Source organism: Temnothorax nylanderi, unplaced genomic scaffold, assembly GCF_030848795.1.
Source record: "Temnothorax nylanderi isolate EJ_2023f unplaced genomic scaffold, tnyl_v1.0 TNYL_tig0019_pilon, whole genome shotgun sequence".
Lineage (NCBI taxonomy): Eukaryota > Metazoa > Arthropoda > Insecta > Hymenoptera > Formicidae > Temnothorax > Temnothorax nylanderi.
The window spans coordinates 672,099-689,116 of NW_027249081.1; the positions used below are offsets into that span (position 1 = coordinate 672,099).

The 17,018-nt window shown below is 37.0% G+C and overlaps 1 protein-coding gene across 1 annotated transcript; it reads right to left on the reverse strand.

The window, feature by feature from the left end:
• Positions 1-8,361: 8,361 nt before the first annotated feature.
• LOC139768905 (uncharacterized) lies at positions 8,362-15,167 on the reverse strand. Its single transcript, XM_071699550.1, has 4 exons — positions 15,032-15,167; positions 11,774-11,950; positions 9,099-9,390; positions 8,362-8,587 (listed from the first exon to the last, which is right to left on the reverse strand). The coding sequence occupies exons 1-4, from the start codon at positions 15,050-15,052 to the stop codon at positions 8,427-8,429; spliced, it is 651 nt and encodes a 216-aa protein (XP_071555651.1). The 5' UTR covers positions 15,053-15,167; the 3' UTR covers positions 8,362-8,426.
• Between the last annotated feature and the right edge of the window lie 1,851 nt (positions 15,168-17,018).

Genomic DNA, 17,018 nt, shown 5'->3' on the forward strand with positions numbered 1-17,018 from the left:
CCGCGCCGCGCCGTTTAGATCGCGAGAGGCGCTTGCTCGATCCGTGGAAGATATAGAGGCGGCTCGCATAAATCTCGGTGGCGACGACTTATGCAAACGTTTAACAAATTTACGGGTAATCCGACGTCACCCGTGCCGCGAGTGCGAGTGACGTCTCAATACGGCGATTTTCGCGATTTAATTTTACGATATCTCTGATATATATTTTCGAATTGATCGATGGGGCACGCAATGTATCGATCGCCGATGAAAATTCCATCATTTTGTACACGTTTAATGAAACCGATGACAGGTCGACTAATGATTGTCTGAGATTTTTTTTAAATTAATATTTGTGCTGATTATTTATCACTTACGTCATTTGCAGTAGTTAACCCTTTCGTTCTCACTGTAGCCATGTGTCTACGTATTATGAATTATAAAATAAAATATTGTTTATATTTTTATATTGGTGAATATATGAGGGTTGTTCGAAAAGTTCCTTAAGTGACAATAAAAACATCATATTTTTGAGTTCAAAATGTACTTAATTTTCAATATAATCCCCTTTGCACTCAATGCACTTCATCCAACGTTTTTCTAATGTAATTATGGCAGCATTGTAGCTTAATTTATTCAACTCCTCAAAATAGTCATCTGCAGCTTTATTTGATGCAAGACGTTTACCTCCAAGCCATTTTTTCATATTTGGAAACAGATGGAAGTCACACGGAGCCAAATCTGATGAATAAGATGGCTGTAACAGCAATTCAAAACTTAATTCATGAAAAGAGTCTGATTACTGTTCGAATTTTAGTCCTTTCTATTTTTCTATAAAACACAACTTTTAAACGTTGTCAAACACTAACTACTTAATAGATCGACTTGAAATTTTTATGTCAATCTTACAAAGGATGAAACTATCCACTAAATTTAAAATTACATGAAAAATTATGGCATCTATGTATCGCTTAAGAAATTTTTTGAAACAATCCTCGCATATTAATTTCTTATAGTTTTATATAGATGACTGCAAAGACTTTATAAATATATATAAATATATAAAATAGCTCTTATATATAACACACAGCACGTATTTATATATATATATATTTAAAAAATTCTCGATAACGTAGAGGTCGTAGAGTATCATCATTTGTTGCATTTGTTGCAGTTATGGTTTGGTGTAATTTAAATTATTATATACACTTGCAATAAAAACGTAGAAAAATAGTGAAGAAAATAGCAGTGAATATGTAGAAAATCCTTAAAATCCTTTTCAAAATGTCAAAATGTTTTTATGAATTACTTATTTGACATATAATCTGTACAAAAATACGAGTGAACATTTTTTGTACTTGTTAAACAATTTGAGAATGAAAGGGTAAAAGAGCTAGAAATGATGTAAACTTGAATAATAAGGAAATATCTCAAAAGTGTAAAAAGTAGATTGTAAAAGAACGTTGTGCAATATACTTGATGCGCATAAACTCATATAAACCTTATTAATTTGTTTGAGTTTTCAGAGAAGACAAATGGAAACATATCGTAGTCTAGATGCCTGGGCGCGCTCCAAGAAATATGACTATGATGTAAATGTTCTTATTGCAAATGTAATAAGAATTACATGAGAAAGCGAGCCGCGAGTACTATTTGATTCTTACCGAATTATTTCGTCGACACTTTACACGCGAACAATGTAACGATATTCGTTACTGTATGGAAAATAACATCGGCAACATTATTCAATATCATTCAATCCATATCATTAGTATCATTCAATGTCGTTTCAACATTAGACGTTAGGTAAGCGCTGTACGCGGACGGTTCTTATAGAGATAGCTATATATATATATATATATATGAAACACTTCTTGGCAAAGTGTATTGATTCAGTCAGTCCTTTTATGAGCCTTGGTCCAGGCCCGTTCAGGATCTACAATGACCTATCTCATTCGCAGCGCTTTATTTGTTAGGCAGAGTTGTATCGCCGCTGTTGTCAATGTTATACTCGAAGTGGTGCAACTCTATCGCATCTGCGAAATCAGCCGTGGCGCTCTGCTACGAGATGCACGATTCTCCAGGTTGGCGCGTAGCATAAAATTTGCCCAATCTGTACAGGGGGGCAGGTTGAGGGGGAGGGGCGGGGGGGGGGGGACAAAGATACCCTGTCTGTGTGGTTGCGTGTGCAGACACTCCGTCACGGAGAATAAATATTACGTATCGCGCAACGCGATTTTAGCTGCCGGCAGATAAATTGACGTATCACGCGCGAAACGGCTGCCTGATCCCTTTTTCGATGCCGGGTTCCTTATACGTGCCCCGGTATGCGATTGGCCACGCTGTTACGAGAATGCTCCGAGATACATCATAGCGCGAGCGCATCTACTTACGAACGCGAAACACCGCTCGTCGATTGTACACGCATGCGAGATCTTCTCCAGGCGTGCGCTCGCGGTAAACACGTGCGCGGTAAACAGTTAATAAACAATCTGGTATTAACTGCAGGGAGCGTTATTAAAATAACATCGTTTTTCACGATGATGTGATTAGAACAGTAGCAATTACGTGATGGGTGTATAGTTTACACGTTTGGATTTACAATGACTGCTAGAAAAGGATGTTTTAGCTGTTTTCCGGTTATTCTCTTTCATACAGCGAGATAACTTCTACTTTTAATTGAGATAAAAGCCGTCATTTATTATTAAAGTCTATTTTATTATATTTTCGTTGAAGTAAAATCCCGCAAATTAGCCGAATGATAAGATCGTCCTCATTTACTTTCTATATCAATTTTTGCATAAATTGTACACCATGATTTGCACAATATTTCGCGCGTAACACGTCGATCGAGAGCGTTGCATTTATCCCTTTGTGATTAATTGCTCCCGATGTCTTTGCTCTTCTCTAACGTGAGATATATATTTATACTCGGCAACGTAACATCTTCGGTCCCGTGTAGCATCAGTTCATCATAATACCGTCAATTCCGCATAGCATCTCGATGCAACACTATTTTCGATTACGTGCAGCCGCTAGTTCGGTCTGACGCAAAAAAACTTACATAATTTCTTTTGTTTTCAATATTTTGATATAGCAGTAAAACAGGAGCTTTAAATTAATCAAAGTATTAATAAAATATATTTTGACAATTGGAAATCTTTAGTAGGTATCAGAAACAATATTATCTGTAATACATTTATCTTGCGAAACTTATTGATTAAGGGTCCGTATCAATTATGATCATCGGTTTCGTTTTTCTGGTAAGCGCTAACGGTTAATTTCCTTTTCATTCGAACAATATCATTATGGAAGAACACATTGTAGCACGGAAGGGATGAGACACCTTTCTTTTAATGATACGGTGCTCGCGAATTCATGAATTCAATAAGCACGCTATCCTTAGTGCCGCACACGTAATACAGAATCTAATGGATGATGATCAACGGATATTATTACTGTCATTATTACTGTGCTGTGTACTTAAAAAGATCTTGCGGTAAGTACAATTTAAAATAACACCCGTACCGTCTGACTAATACGCACGTTGCGGTAGTTGTTATTTATAATCTGTTACCCATATCGCACATTAGCGATTGTGAAAATATCTGTGTACTCGACATTTGAATTTCTTATTCATACGACATTCGATCGACATGCTTGTCGAATGTATTAAAAATTAAATATTGCAATTTCCGATTGCCAATGCCTTGCCCTACACGGCTCGATGCCAAATTCGCTACGCGTCTTATAAAATTAAGTAAATTACTATTACAATATCGATATACAAATTGGTGAAGGTAACATTATCTAAATGTCATTGTATGGTAATGTAATTAAATCCGTAATGTCACAAAAATATAGCGACTTCTTTGTTTCTTATGTAATATCGTTGATCTATAATAAATCTCATCTATATATCTTTATACAGAATCTCATCTATATATCCTTTTAACAGAAAGCGACAGATGATATGCTGATATATCGCAAGTTATTTCTCGCATTAGAAAATATTAAATTCACATGACCATATTTTTATACACTAAAATAAATTTTTTAAAATAATCTTTTGATTTTTTTTTAAAGTAATTTTTCAAGCATATCAATTTACCTACTTGCATGAGCTGTGAGTGATTGGTGAACTGATCACCGACAGCTTATAACTGCGCACCGCGAACTTCAAGTACCTTTTTCGATGACCTCGTAATTACAATGTAATGGTGGTACCTTTATGGTAGGTTGTTTCGGGATATTACTACAAATCAGATATGCATGCGGCCGGCAGTAATTTCGTCGAAATTGCAAATTTCGTCGGTGTGGTACCGAGTATTCCGAAAGGATACGTAATGACCTTTCGCTGCACGTTTTAACAATTTTGGGCGATTTTATGCGTTACGTAAGACATATATTATACGAGAATAAGGGCATTACAATACGACACGATGCAGCACGCTACTTTAACATGAACTGAATTTGTAACTGCCAAATCTGTACGATTATGTAACTTCTGGAAATTACTTTCTTTCAGAAACTTTTACAGAAGTTCGTCTTTTAAGACTCTTGATTACGATCTATTTTTTTTTTAAATTATTGATTAAGATCTTTGCTGTAGGTCGCAGGATATAGCCATCGTTCTTTCTTCCTCGGACAACTTGAGTAATGAAAACTGAAAATTCGGTACGTGCCGTAAGGTTAATCCAGACACATCGATCACCACATTAATCAGATGTTTCACAAACACTGTCGGATTCCGGCATCTGCGTGGGCCATCTTTCCATTCATCACGATCACCTCAGCCTATTTGTGCGCATTGCTTCGTTAACGACTTCACGCACACGAATGTTGAAGTAAGAGTGTTCAATCTCGTTATATCTTATACCGCCTAAGATCTAAGACGTATCGGCCTCGCAAAGAACGCAAATTTTACACATGAACGTGATTTACTATTATTTCTACCGTTTTTCCATTATTGTTAAAATACAAAAATTGCATAAATAATAAAGACGTAAACAAAGATTAGTGGAATAGAGAAATTGGAGAATTTTCTTTCGTACTTGTATTATATCTGCGATTTGTGCTAAATCTTAGATATTTGGATTTGATTTATGGACTGCATAGGATTGATTTTAATCAACGGATTTGACTTTTCGCTGGATAAACGCGCGCGATCGCGCGGCAACGCGCGATTTGTCAATACGCGGCGATCGGCGGGGGTGCTTAATTGATCTCGGCATAATTGCTACTAATTATGGATCGGCACCGAGCGCGCCGCGGCATCGGCAGGTAGAGGCGCAGATAGGTGGCCACGTAACTCATCTGAGTGAAGGCTCGCGGATGCGCGCGGTTTGCCCTGTAATCGGGGATAAACGGGCATTACGCAATACTCCACGCGATGCGGAAGGCTCGTCGCATGTGCTACACGCGCGCGTTGTACACGTGTGTGCGTGGTTATTCTTCTGCCAGGCCTCCTTTTCTTCAGCCTGTGGCCGAGCTACATCAAGATCTGATGTGGCTCGGATACGTCACCTCTCAAGAAGCAGGATTCCACATATGTGAAGTAAGTCAGGGTGGGGATCGGTGTCTAGATGCCGCGTGTAAAGGTGTCTCCAATATGAAACAGTAGTTCAACTCGATGTCTATTTTCGGGTCCATTATAGGCTTACATTCATTTCTGTGCTCGAATGAGGCATTTCAGGGTCGTCGAGAAATTATTTCATATTGATACGATTTTTTTCTTACCAAGAGTTTTAAAACACACAACAATAATTTTTTTTGAATGAGATTCTCTAAAAAAGTTTTTTCCAAAAATGATTTAAAAAGTACATGAAGAAGTATCTAAATCTACACGCAGCAAAAAGAAATTAGAGCAAAAATAAGAAACTATTAAACATTGATAAAAAATTATAATTATAAAAATAGCTTATGCGACTATCTAAGTATTTGATTATGTACTATTAATTTAGAATTGACGTTAAATGATCTATGGCTTTTCAGCACATTCTATACGATATGTAGTTTGAAAGAAAATTTACTATCTTACCACACACACACACACACACACACACACACACACACACACACACACACACACACACACACACACACACACACACACACACACACACACACACACACACACACACACACACACACACACACACACACACACACACACACACGCACGCACGCACGCACGCACGCACGCACGCACGCACGCACGCACGCACGCACGCAAATCTCAAGTTGTACAAAATGAACTTAAGACCAAGATGAGATATAAAAACTTAAAACTAATAATATTACAATTTGTAATTTAAATGTAGTTTTAAATTAGTATTATTGCAGACAATGTAAAAAATATCTTAAACAATATAAAAATAAACATTTATGTATACGTCGCGATTTTAGTAAACTCAAATAAATTACATTACGATACTGCAAGTTTTCTTTTATTTGATTGTATAAAGATTCAGAAGTACATATAGAGTTAATGGACCGCTTCCTTCATTACGTACGACTCTCGACATAGGAGTCAATTAGAAGGGAAGAGATTCTGAGCTGAGAAATATGTTATTGGAGCAATCGCGGGCATTAAAGATGAAATCAAACAGGAATCCCCTAACGAAGCGTTTCTTAATCGGTCTGAGGATTCACGCGAGTCGCACTTAGGCAAAAATGCACCCGGTGACTTTCTCCAGAGAGGACTAGTAAACACGGTCGGAATACCCGGCTTGTTCGTTCGCGGCCGAACTCGTAAATCTTGTGAACTTGTTTTCACGCGTACGCGATTGTCCTAGATATTTCGCCTCTATTCGGTTCGACTTAAATTTGTAATAGCCCGGATCTATGGACATTCGCGTGCGTCTCAAATTTGTAATAGCCCGAAATAAGGACATCCGCGTGCCCGCGATTATTTTCGCCTTCCTTATGTTCGAATGACATCGTCACATTTTAGAACATGACGAATCCGCAGAATGCTGTAAAAGTGGATATCTATTCTTGCAGAAAACATTTTAAGGAATTTTTAGATGGCCAAATTTTAGTTTTTTTTGTATCTATTTTTTGTTATTTTATTAGAAATATTATTAATATTAATATCAAGAGAACTTTTATTTTATTAATATTTAATATTAATAGAGGATTTTTTTTATTTTAATTTTTATTCATAGATGTTTTATAATCTTATATATCTTATTTTGCAAAATTGTCTTATTTTAATTTTCATTATATATATATTATAAATTTTTTATTTAGGCATAATTTTATTTTAATATAATTACGATGTTTATGTTACACACATGTATTATTTGCAGCAATGATGAAATAGCTGCAGGGATAGCTTAAAGATTAGATATGTTATTGCGATTAATATGAATACTAAATTAATGTTCCAAACCTTTACTTAAAGTAATCTCATATGCAGATTAAATGAACTGATTTTGCGAAATTATCTTATATTTCTACTATGTTATTAACATGATATGATCATATAGAATAATGGCACAGATACTTTTATAATTTGTAATGTGTATTTGCGATTTAATGAAATTTGCAGTGTGCAATTTAGATGTTACACATTGGAGAAAGTTTATCTCCATGGACGTGCAAACTTCCTGATGACATAATACAAAACAGCAGCATCTCTTGACGACGTACTTACGAGTATTCCAGGCGCTGAACTTGACATAATAAGAAAAAAGCCACAGCTTATACTTTTTTTCTTTCGCAAACAATTACCCGTATATATACTACAAAGCACTTAATTTTTAACCAAAGGAATTATAAACCATAGTTGGAATTTAAGATAATTTTGTTAACATATAAATTTGGTAAATAATAAAAACATCGTTATTTTATATCCTTGGAGAGTATATTTTCTTAAATGCAGCTAAAGAATATTGTATGGACTTCTTGTACAAACGGCACAATTCGCTTGAGAGAGAAATGCAGCTAACATATAAGCCTCGAGAGTAACTGTGAATCACGGGAAAGAGTTTTATCTCATCTCTTCTATATGAGAAACATAAGACGAATATGGGGCGCTCGTCTCTATTTTCTCCGAGATTACCTACGAGATGCGAAATAAACACAGGGTGAATGCAGTAGGGTTGAATAATCAAGATGCTCCCGCATCAACTGTATAATTATAACGGAAGTGTGATGCCTTGTCACACATTAGTTGATGTCGCAATATTTTGATCACGTATATGTGCTTGCCGCCATGACTTTTCACGTAAGAGAATGACGAAATTGTCAAAGATATGTGCGATTGGTAATAATAACAGAAAGCCCGAATATAAAACGCAATTCTTCTTCACTGTGTTAAGCTAAGGTTTGATGGTGTTACACAAATAAAAAATTTTTATGAAAAAATGTCTTTATTGGAAAAAAGACTGCGCTCACAAGCGGGATCGGTATATCCTATATGATACTTTCTTATATATGTTTTAATGGAAAGCAGGACCGTATGTGGGTGACGGTGCTCCCGGGTAATTCCTCCCACCGAAATTGTTATAACTGCTGTCTATGGAGTTAGAGCCAATCTGGTAGTTGTTGGCGTTGTTGTAGTGTCCACCGTCCTGTGGGTAGTTGTAACCGCCCTGATTACCTGTTGGTATAAAACATCGAGAGATAATGTAACTGTGTACGAGGTAGCTCTAACAATAATAAAAATTATTCAGAATGCTTGAAAAAACGAGATATTAACATATTCAAATAATTTTGTTTCGGTTCCGGATATTTCCGCGTGCAATATCTCGTAAAGAAAATCGCTTTTCGATAATCCTCTCTTAATATTTTTATTCGTAGAGTGACGGAAAAAAATATAATTAAAATTAAAACTATTATTAGTATTTTGAATTAAAATTAGTTCATGCGAAAAGAAATGCATTCTATACAAAAGTGCAAGCAAGTCGTCTGAATTGCCAAAATTATAAATCCCTTTTATTGCTAATAAAATTAATTTTTCGATTTATATTGATTAGATATTTTTTCATATAGTTTGGTGAATATTATTTGTCGTCTAAAAGTACTTTTTAAATATCCTATAGATCACGTATGATGTAGCATGGTTGAAGGAGCTACGAGCTAAAATGTTAAACGTTCTATTCTACACGCACCTCCGGTAAATCCGCCTCCGCCGCCGATTTGATTTCCCTGGTAGCCGAAACCTTGACCAGCGTTATATCCGGTGTTGTACTGGTCCGGATAAGTCGCGGTACCCTCGTACCTAACATCGGCGTGAAAACCGGTCCTCCAGTCGGCGGTGTAAGTGACAATCTGCGTCCTACCGTCCGGAAGCTGCACTCTGTACTCGCCGCGAACGGTCTCGCCGTCGCTCGTCTCTTGCCTACCGAAATCATTTCCGGTAGCCTGATCCTTCACGGAATAGCCGAACTCGTAGGCCTTGGGCTGAAGCAAAATACAAATAATCGCGGATCCCTTTTCTTTCTCTTATCTCTTCGTAGAGGACGGTAGAGAAAACATAGAGAGTGAGAGTGAGAGGTAGGGGAAGAATAAAGAACCGCAAGATGTAAAAGTGATAAATGAGATAAATGAGAAAAGGTGATAAGTGAAAAAATAACACGAATGGATGCACATTATTAATGCGGCAATGACGCAACCACCCTAGTCGGGACGACCAAGCTTTCCTTCTTTCGTCCCGGCAAAGTAGAGCGGACGACGATGCTGAAGAGAAGCCGCCGCGCCGCGCGATTTAATCTGGCTCATGGCACACACAACCATCATCGCGCTACTATCACCACAGCAGCGGGGCTCGCTCGCCGACGGGCAGATCCGCGCGAGATGCGAGAACGCGCATCTCTCGCGAGCGCGCTCAGATCCCTGGGACGATTAGCTAACCAGCAATAACGATTTACCGTGAATTATGCCCGCGGTCGCGGTTCACCCTATTAATATTGTTACATCATCCCCGGTTTGCGCCACACTCTCGCTCTCGGACTCGAATTTGTAGCATCGCGAGACACTTGAACGCGATGCGTCGATCCTCGATTAACGTAATCGCGTTCAAACAAAATGTGCGAGTATAGGTAGTAAGCTAATAGAAGAACGCGTATAGGCGTCTTTCGATCATAGATTTTTAACCCAATTGATTGCGAGATATATTGTGCAAAGCAATGTTTTGCTTTTATGAGGGAGAGAGAGAGAGAGAGAGATACGATGATTCTTTCTTCTAATTAAGATATGAGAAACGGCAAGAAATTTAATGTTTTAATTGCGTTCCATTGTAATTGTACTTTTTGAGTTTGTTTCAATAATTAAATCACTTCAATTTTTATATGTATATAAATAAATAAAATAAATGAAAAATTGAAATAATTTGTAAAAATAAAAGTTTTAATTTTAAAACATTAAGATATTTTAAAACAAGGGAATTCTTAACTATATGCAAGCTGATATTGTATGGCTGGTAATATTGAATATTGCACGTGTCACGATTATCATTTTTATATCAATTTTAAATTAATTGATTTAATTTATAAGTATTTCAATCACCAAACAATCCTCTCTTTCGGTGATGATTACTAATAAACGTCTCGCTGTGAGAAATGATGTAGTGTCAATTTGAGATAAGTATGGGTATAGATATCTTATAATGATATCAGCCGCAAATCGTGAGAGATTATAAGAGATAAAAGAGACATCTCGATCATGATATAACGTTAAGTATCTCTCAGGATCCATCGTCCTACTCATCGCCTATAAAAAATCGTGAGGTCATTCAGAAAATAGAGTTAGTTCAAGCGCAGAGCGCACTCCCTCGGACGAGGTTTGCGTAATGAGGTCAGGCCATTCTTTTATCCAAAGAGTTCAATGTTATTTTCAAGACATGACCGAATCTAGATCTGAAATGTTCAACTTTGACCGCGGGAGTGCCACGCGTTTTCGCAAGAGCTGTCAGAATAATTGACGATACGTATTGTACATACATTAGGAGCAAGGACCCAGATTTAGAAAGCAACACTGAATTCTCCGAACAAAAGAGCGTCTGTCTTGATGACGTAATAGGCTTTTTCCCTTAATGTTTCGGATTATGCAATTCTCAAAATCATCGGCGAACTATCGAGACCTATCATGAGTCATCTTGGATTCGCAAATCGAAATCGCAATCTCAAAAGTCGTCGACGATTATAAAAAGTAGTAAAAATGTTTCTCTCGTCACGCTAATTGATACTAATTATTTTGCATTATTTTATAAATGATTTTTCAATAAAAGAATGCATCGCTTAATTACTTAACAAGCGTCGGGCTTAATTATGCTCACACAATTTGCTGCCCGATTTCGCAAAACGTGTTGCACCAGCTATTGAAGTAATCATCGAATGAAGATCAAAGATGATAGGCCGAGATTCGATCCCACGTTGTGTCAGATCGTATTGCATAAATTTTTAATCGAGCAATTACAATATCTCGTCCCTGTAAAAGTTCTATAAACTAGTTCTACTTTTTTTTACATTTCACTAGTACGTTTATATTGCATTGTTGCCAAATAATTGAACTTTGCAGCATTACTCATTTCATTTGAAATCACTTCAAGAGAATCGCTTAATAATTACAACTATTTCATATCGAATGTTAAAAAAAAAATTGTTAATAAGCACAGGGTTATAATTATTGTCAAGAAAATATTAATTCTTATTTCGAGAGAAGAAGCTAGCAAATGTATAAAAAACAACAAAGTTATGATGAAAACATATTGAGACATAGGATACATTGTCTTAGTGTGTGCAATTTCATTGGAGTTTGCTTAGACACAGATATGTATTACAAATACCTCATTATCTGTATAATCTTGATTATCGTGCCCACCATAATGGCCTCCAAATCCGTTCCCACCACCTTGTGCCCCATGATGACCTCCACCTGCGTAATTTCCGGGGACGCCGTACTGATTGCTGAGGGGTGGTTCGCAGAGCACGATGCCGATGCTCGCCATTAGGGCGAACAGCACCTGTGTATAAAAATAATTATTAGATTAATAAAGACGCATAAGCATAAATGATGTGAATATAAAAATATATTTTATAAGTATTTAATTTTACTAATGAGAGATAAATATTTGAATCTGTTCGAGGAGAATAATTCTATTTATTAAATGTCCAATTCTGCCTAGAGCGATAAATATTTAATAAAAAAAAATATCAACATCCATCGGTTATTTCTGTTTAATCATCATATATATCGGCACAAAGTAGTTAGGACTGTCACTTGTGTAGCACGTTTCTTTGCGTATTATAAAAGTAATAAGTTTCCAAAAAACAAAACTTTTTGAAAATCTCAAAATTTACAGGTTTCTATATATTGATTTTTTTATTAGATTGTTTATAGCGTTTATTGTTTTTGAATATTAAGCAATGTAAATGATCTGAATTAAAGTAATCGTGGGAACGAAAGAAATTTATCTTCGCAGTGCATGCAGGTGCAGGCATCTACACGTAGATATTAACACGTATAATGTTCTCACATGCTATGTTAAATATAGAACGAGGTAATACGCGGATTCGAACAAAGAGGGGGTTTAAACAGGACTGTCAGCGTAACGCTAATTAGTTCCTGAAATATTTCCGATGACTTCCCAGGGATGCTTTCCATCCGTCAGATGAGAACGTCAGATGATCAACAACGCGCACTCGTTGCGTAGGCGGGAAATTAGACTCATGTGCCTCTATCTTTTCTTCTCTCGTTTCTGCCGTATCGTGAGAAGGTGCACGATATTACATCACCGGCACTTTAAAAACTGACGCAAGACTAAACATAACGGTAAAGGAATCAGCGAGCTCTTAGGCACGTAATCCGTGACTTTTCCGCGGGAAAATGTCTTTCATACGCATGATTTTTCAGATAATTAAGTAGCTGCTGTAGTACACTAATGTCTGAGTATAAATGAAGATAAAATCTCGCGTGGGCATAAATTAGTTTCGTCGAATGTTGCAACGGTTGATTAAGCCGACACTTATAAAGGAGCGGTAATTATTCCGTTTATGCATTGTATTATGTATATGTATTTTATATATATATATATGTTTAAAATTTTAAATAATCGCTTATTATAAATATTTTATATTGGATATTTTAAAAAATTGTTAATAAGCATAGCGTTAATTATTGTGAAGAAAATTACAAAAAATATATATATTTTGTATACATAATACACATATAATCAATTAAATGTAATATATGGAATTTGATATATCCACGAGATGTAAAAATCTTTATAGTAGTTAAAATTCTACAAACCAACACCTTCCAAAAATTAATAAAAACCTGAATCAACGGTTTTTATCCTATATCAATTAATTAACTAAATATCTCTGCTATAGTAAATATACTAGTGTATAATGATTGTGTGCATTAGCAATTAATCACAATGCATCTCAATGTACTTTATGTATATGCAACGTATGTGTACGAGTATGCAAATTAAAGTATTGTCCTAATAATAACAGTGTTAGTGAGTATATCACTACTAATATTTGTTGAGAAGTATAATATATGAAAGATATCAATTTGCATTTTTCTCTTCAAGATATTCTCGTTTTAACGCTTCTTTATTTTTCGTATTGTTAATCTAGTTGTTGTTTTACATAAATTGTTTTTGTATGTATCAATTTGTATCGATTTTTTGTACTAAATTGCAGACAGAGATATATATAATAAATGAAGAAAATACTTTTAAACTTATTTTGTTCACAACATATGTTTTGTTTTGTTCAATCTTTAATAAAATATATATATTTTACACTATTGTTATAATTTTTCTTAAAAGTTAATGTTAAATTTTTGTCTGAACATTTTCAAAGCTTTAAATTAATGTCATGTATATATCATTTTTCTATAATTCAATATTTTACAAATTTACACATCTTTCTCTCTCTCTCTCTCTCTCTCTCTCTCTTTCTTTCTCTTGTTTCCCAAATACACATACACACAAAATATTAATAATTGAATTCATATATAACCATTAATATTAATGCCATTTTCAATTTTTAATTTAAAACAAAGGGAAAGCAATAAAAGAGAAGCAAAGCAAAGAAATACAATAGAATGTAATGTACATACGCGATGCTAAACGCACTAATCGCTAAAGATATCAGATACATATCTCCAGAAAAATGTGCGTTTGACAATCGGTATTAGTCGATGTAAAAAGAAATCCTTTACAGAGTTACTCTAATAAACTCTACGCTGTAAAACAACTTTTCAAATCTTATTTTATAAACTTAGAATACTTTCAACATTAAGTAAAGAGGGGTATACTCAGAGGACGAAAGGTATACTCTAGTATTATATACAATTTACTCAATAAATAGTGATAACAGACAATAGGTGAGAAATTAATTATATAAGTTTTCAAAAGAATTCAGCTTTGTATTGTTACAATTACATCCTTTCTTAATCTTTGTAGTACCTAATTTCTCACGCAATTAGTAATAAGACATTCACCTTGCTTGACTTTCTTACGCAGTACATATCCTTTCCTCTCTCTTTTAATTTTCAAATTTAGACTTGAATCTTAATTAACAATTAATTTTATATAAATTAGAAACTTACATCACTTAAGTACATAGTTTTAGTATTAAAAGCTTTATGAAACAAGCTCCGATATAAAAACCCAATGCCAACCTAATCAACCGCATGCGTTTACCCCAATACCAGATACCAACAATTAATACTGATATAATTTCGCTGATCAATTTCATTATTTAAATACCAAATACATGCAACAATGATTTTTATAGTTACCCGCGAATAAATAAAATACGATATTCGACACAAATTCCTTTTCACGCGTACTTACGAAATTGAACTCAGCGAAATTATATTGATATTAATCCTTGCCAGAGACTCACGGCGGATCGTCATCTCTCGCTTGGCGATCACACTTAGGACGCGGGGGAACCCCCGGAAGCACACCCGCGACCACACGGCGGAGCCAAAAGTTTCCCCGACAGAAAGATAAGAGCTGATCAACTGATAGCCGATCGATTTTATCGTATCACGAGTCTGCACCTTTCTCGCGCGATGCATTTACCTGACGCACTATCAAATCCATGCTCGGGGAACGACGGAGCTCGCGGGGGTGGGTGGTGGTGGTGCGGGATACGACGCTTCGAATACCGTGCGAAGTGGAAGAAGAGCACTGGACTGAATGCTGAAATATGGTGACGTTTCGGCGCGCATACCGGCGCTTATATAGAGAGCCCTCTTTCTCTCTCTCCCTTTCTCGTCTCTCCGCTTCCACGGAGAAGATCCGTTTCCTGTCGCCGCGGCCGCCGCGGCCGCCGCGGCCGCCGCCACCACCGTCGCGCGTCGGGGGAGGCAAGCCGACGAGGGATTCGTTCGAGCGGCAGCGATAGGCAGAGTATAAGAGACGGCGGCCGCATCTACTCCAGTTCACATAGGGAGGCCGCCGTGTGGAAAGCCCGCGCTTTATTTCCCATTGTTCTCTCGGCCGTCTCGCGCGCGATTTCGGGCCCCAGGAGAGCGAGCGAGCGAGCCTAGACGAACGGGGAGCAGAGCGAATTCGAGTCGAATCGCGTCTACGCCGCGCGCGGAGAAAGCTGATTGCTTCATCGCGTGGGACAGCCCGCGGCGCGGCGCGGCGCGCCGCTGCTCGCCTTCTTCGAGCGGACTAATTAGGCAATTGAGTCTTAATTAAGTGGCAGGACCAACGGACGCGAACGCGCGAGTCCACGAGTGGGTCCACGGGAACGAGCTCGTTAGCTACCGAGAGACGCACAGGATCCCTGAAAAGGACGCGAAAAGGGGGGGGGGGAGTTACACAGAAGGCACTCAGAGAAGGATGTTGAGCTGTACATATAGTTGTATCAATTATCATTAATATTATAAAGACGGTCTAAAGTCGATATTCATTAATTGAGAACTGATGCAATCGAATGTATGAATGCAAATCTTAAATTAATGAGATTAATTAAACATATATCTTCATGGATCGTTTAGACTAATATTTCAAATTTGAGAGATCTGCCATATTTTCTACAATTCATAATTTATAAATAGTCTTTGATTCTTTTAAGTATAAGAACTCGTAATTAAATGTTAATTCTTAACTCGAATAGCTATTGAGTCGTCAGATAAAAGTGACTTATTTTAAATACATTATTTAATAAAATTGTGCAATTAAAATTAATAATTTTCCAGTCGTGCGTGCGTGCTGTTTATTAAATTATATGGAAATAGTTAATTTAATAGCTACTGTAGCAGAGTTAAACTGTCAAGTTTAAACTGATTTGAGTGATCGCGGAGATTTTAATCCGCGAACAATCGTAGATATACGCGCGTAGATTCAAGCAGCGCGTATATGTAAACGCCCCTGAATCAGAATTACGACGAAGAGGCACGCACAGCAGGCGCGAGTAACATCGCTCCCGTTTAGAGGATTGCGCAATCGGGGCTTAATTATGCGGGATCCTCACAGCGTGCCCGCTCGCCTCCGTAAATCCTGCCTTTCGATCCTCTTTGTACGCGTCGTCACCGCGTGCGCGCACGAGGAAGGGCACACGCTCATCTGGAGCATTACTAACGACGCTCTCTCTCACCTTTCAAGCTTCTTTTTCTTTTGTGAATACGCACGCGGATCCGCGCGTGTCCTTGAAAGATCTCCGCAATGTACGCAAGCGAGACCGGAGGGGTGTCATCATCCTCGTAATATTAATATGCCTGCACCGGCGTGCACCGACAACCGTAACGATATGCTAATGCCGCAATGTAGCTCGTTACGTCAAGCAGTTAGAACCGCGTAAGACCCAAACGGCGGACTAATCCTTTCGCTTACTGCGGATCCAATTATGGACATTACTTTATCTTCTCACGTAACATTAACAGAAATATATAAGAAAGATGCATATATATATAGGATGCACGGTAGCTGAGTTCGACAAGGAAGAAGCCCGAAGAAAGGAATAACTATGGCATTTCTTTCTTATGTATGATCTTTCTTGTGTTCAATAGAATTATGACTTTAGAAATGTTCTACATGTCGCAATCGTAAGAAATTC

Excerpts from the sequence above, each read along its gene's own strand:
- LOC139768905 (XM_071699550.1), bottom strand. The coding sequence starts at position 15,052 with ATGGATTTGATAGTGCGTCAG. Across the intron at positions 9,391-11,773 it reads AAGATTATACAGATAATGAG|CCCAAGGCCTACGAGTTCGG; the intron begins GTATTTGTAATA and ends ATTTTGCTTCAG. Across the intron at positions 8,588-9,098 it reads CGGAGGCGGATTTACCGGAG|GTAATCAGGGCGGTTACAAC; the intron begins GTGCGTGTAGAA and ends TTATACCAACAG.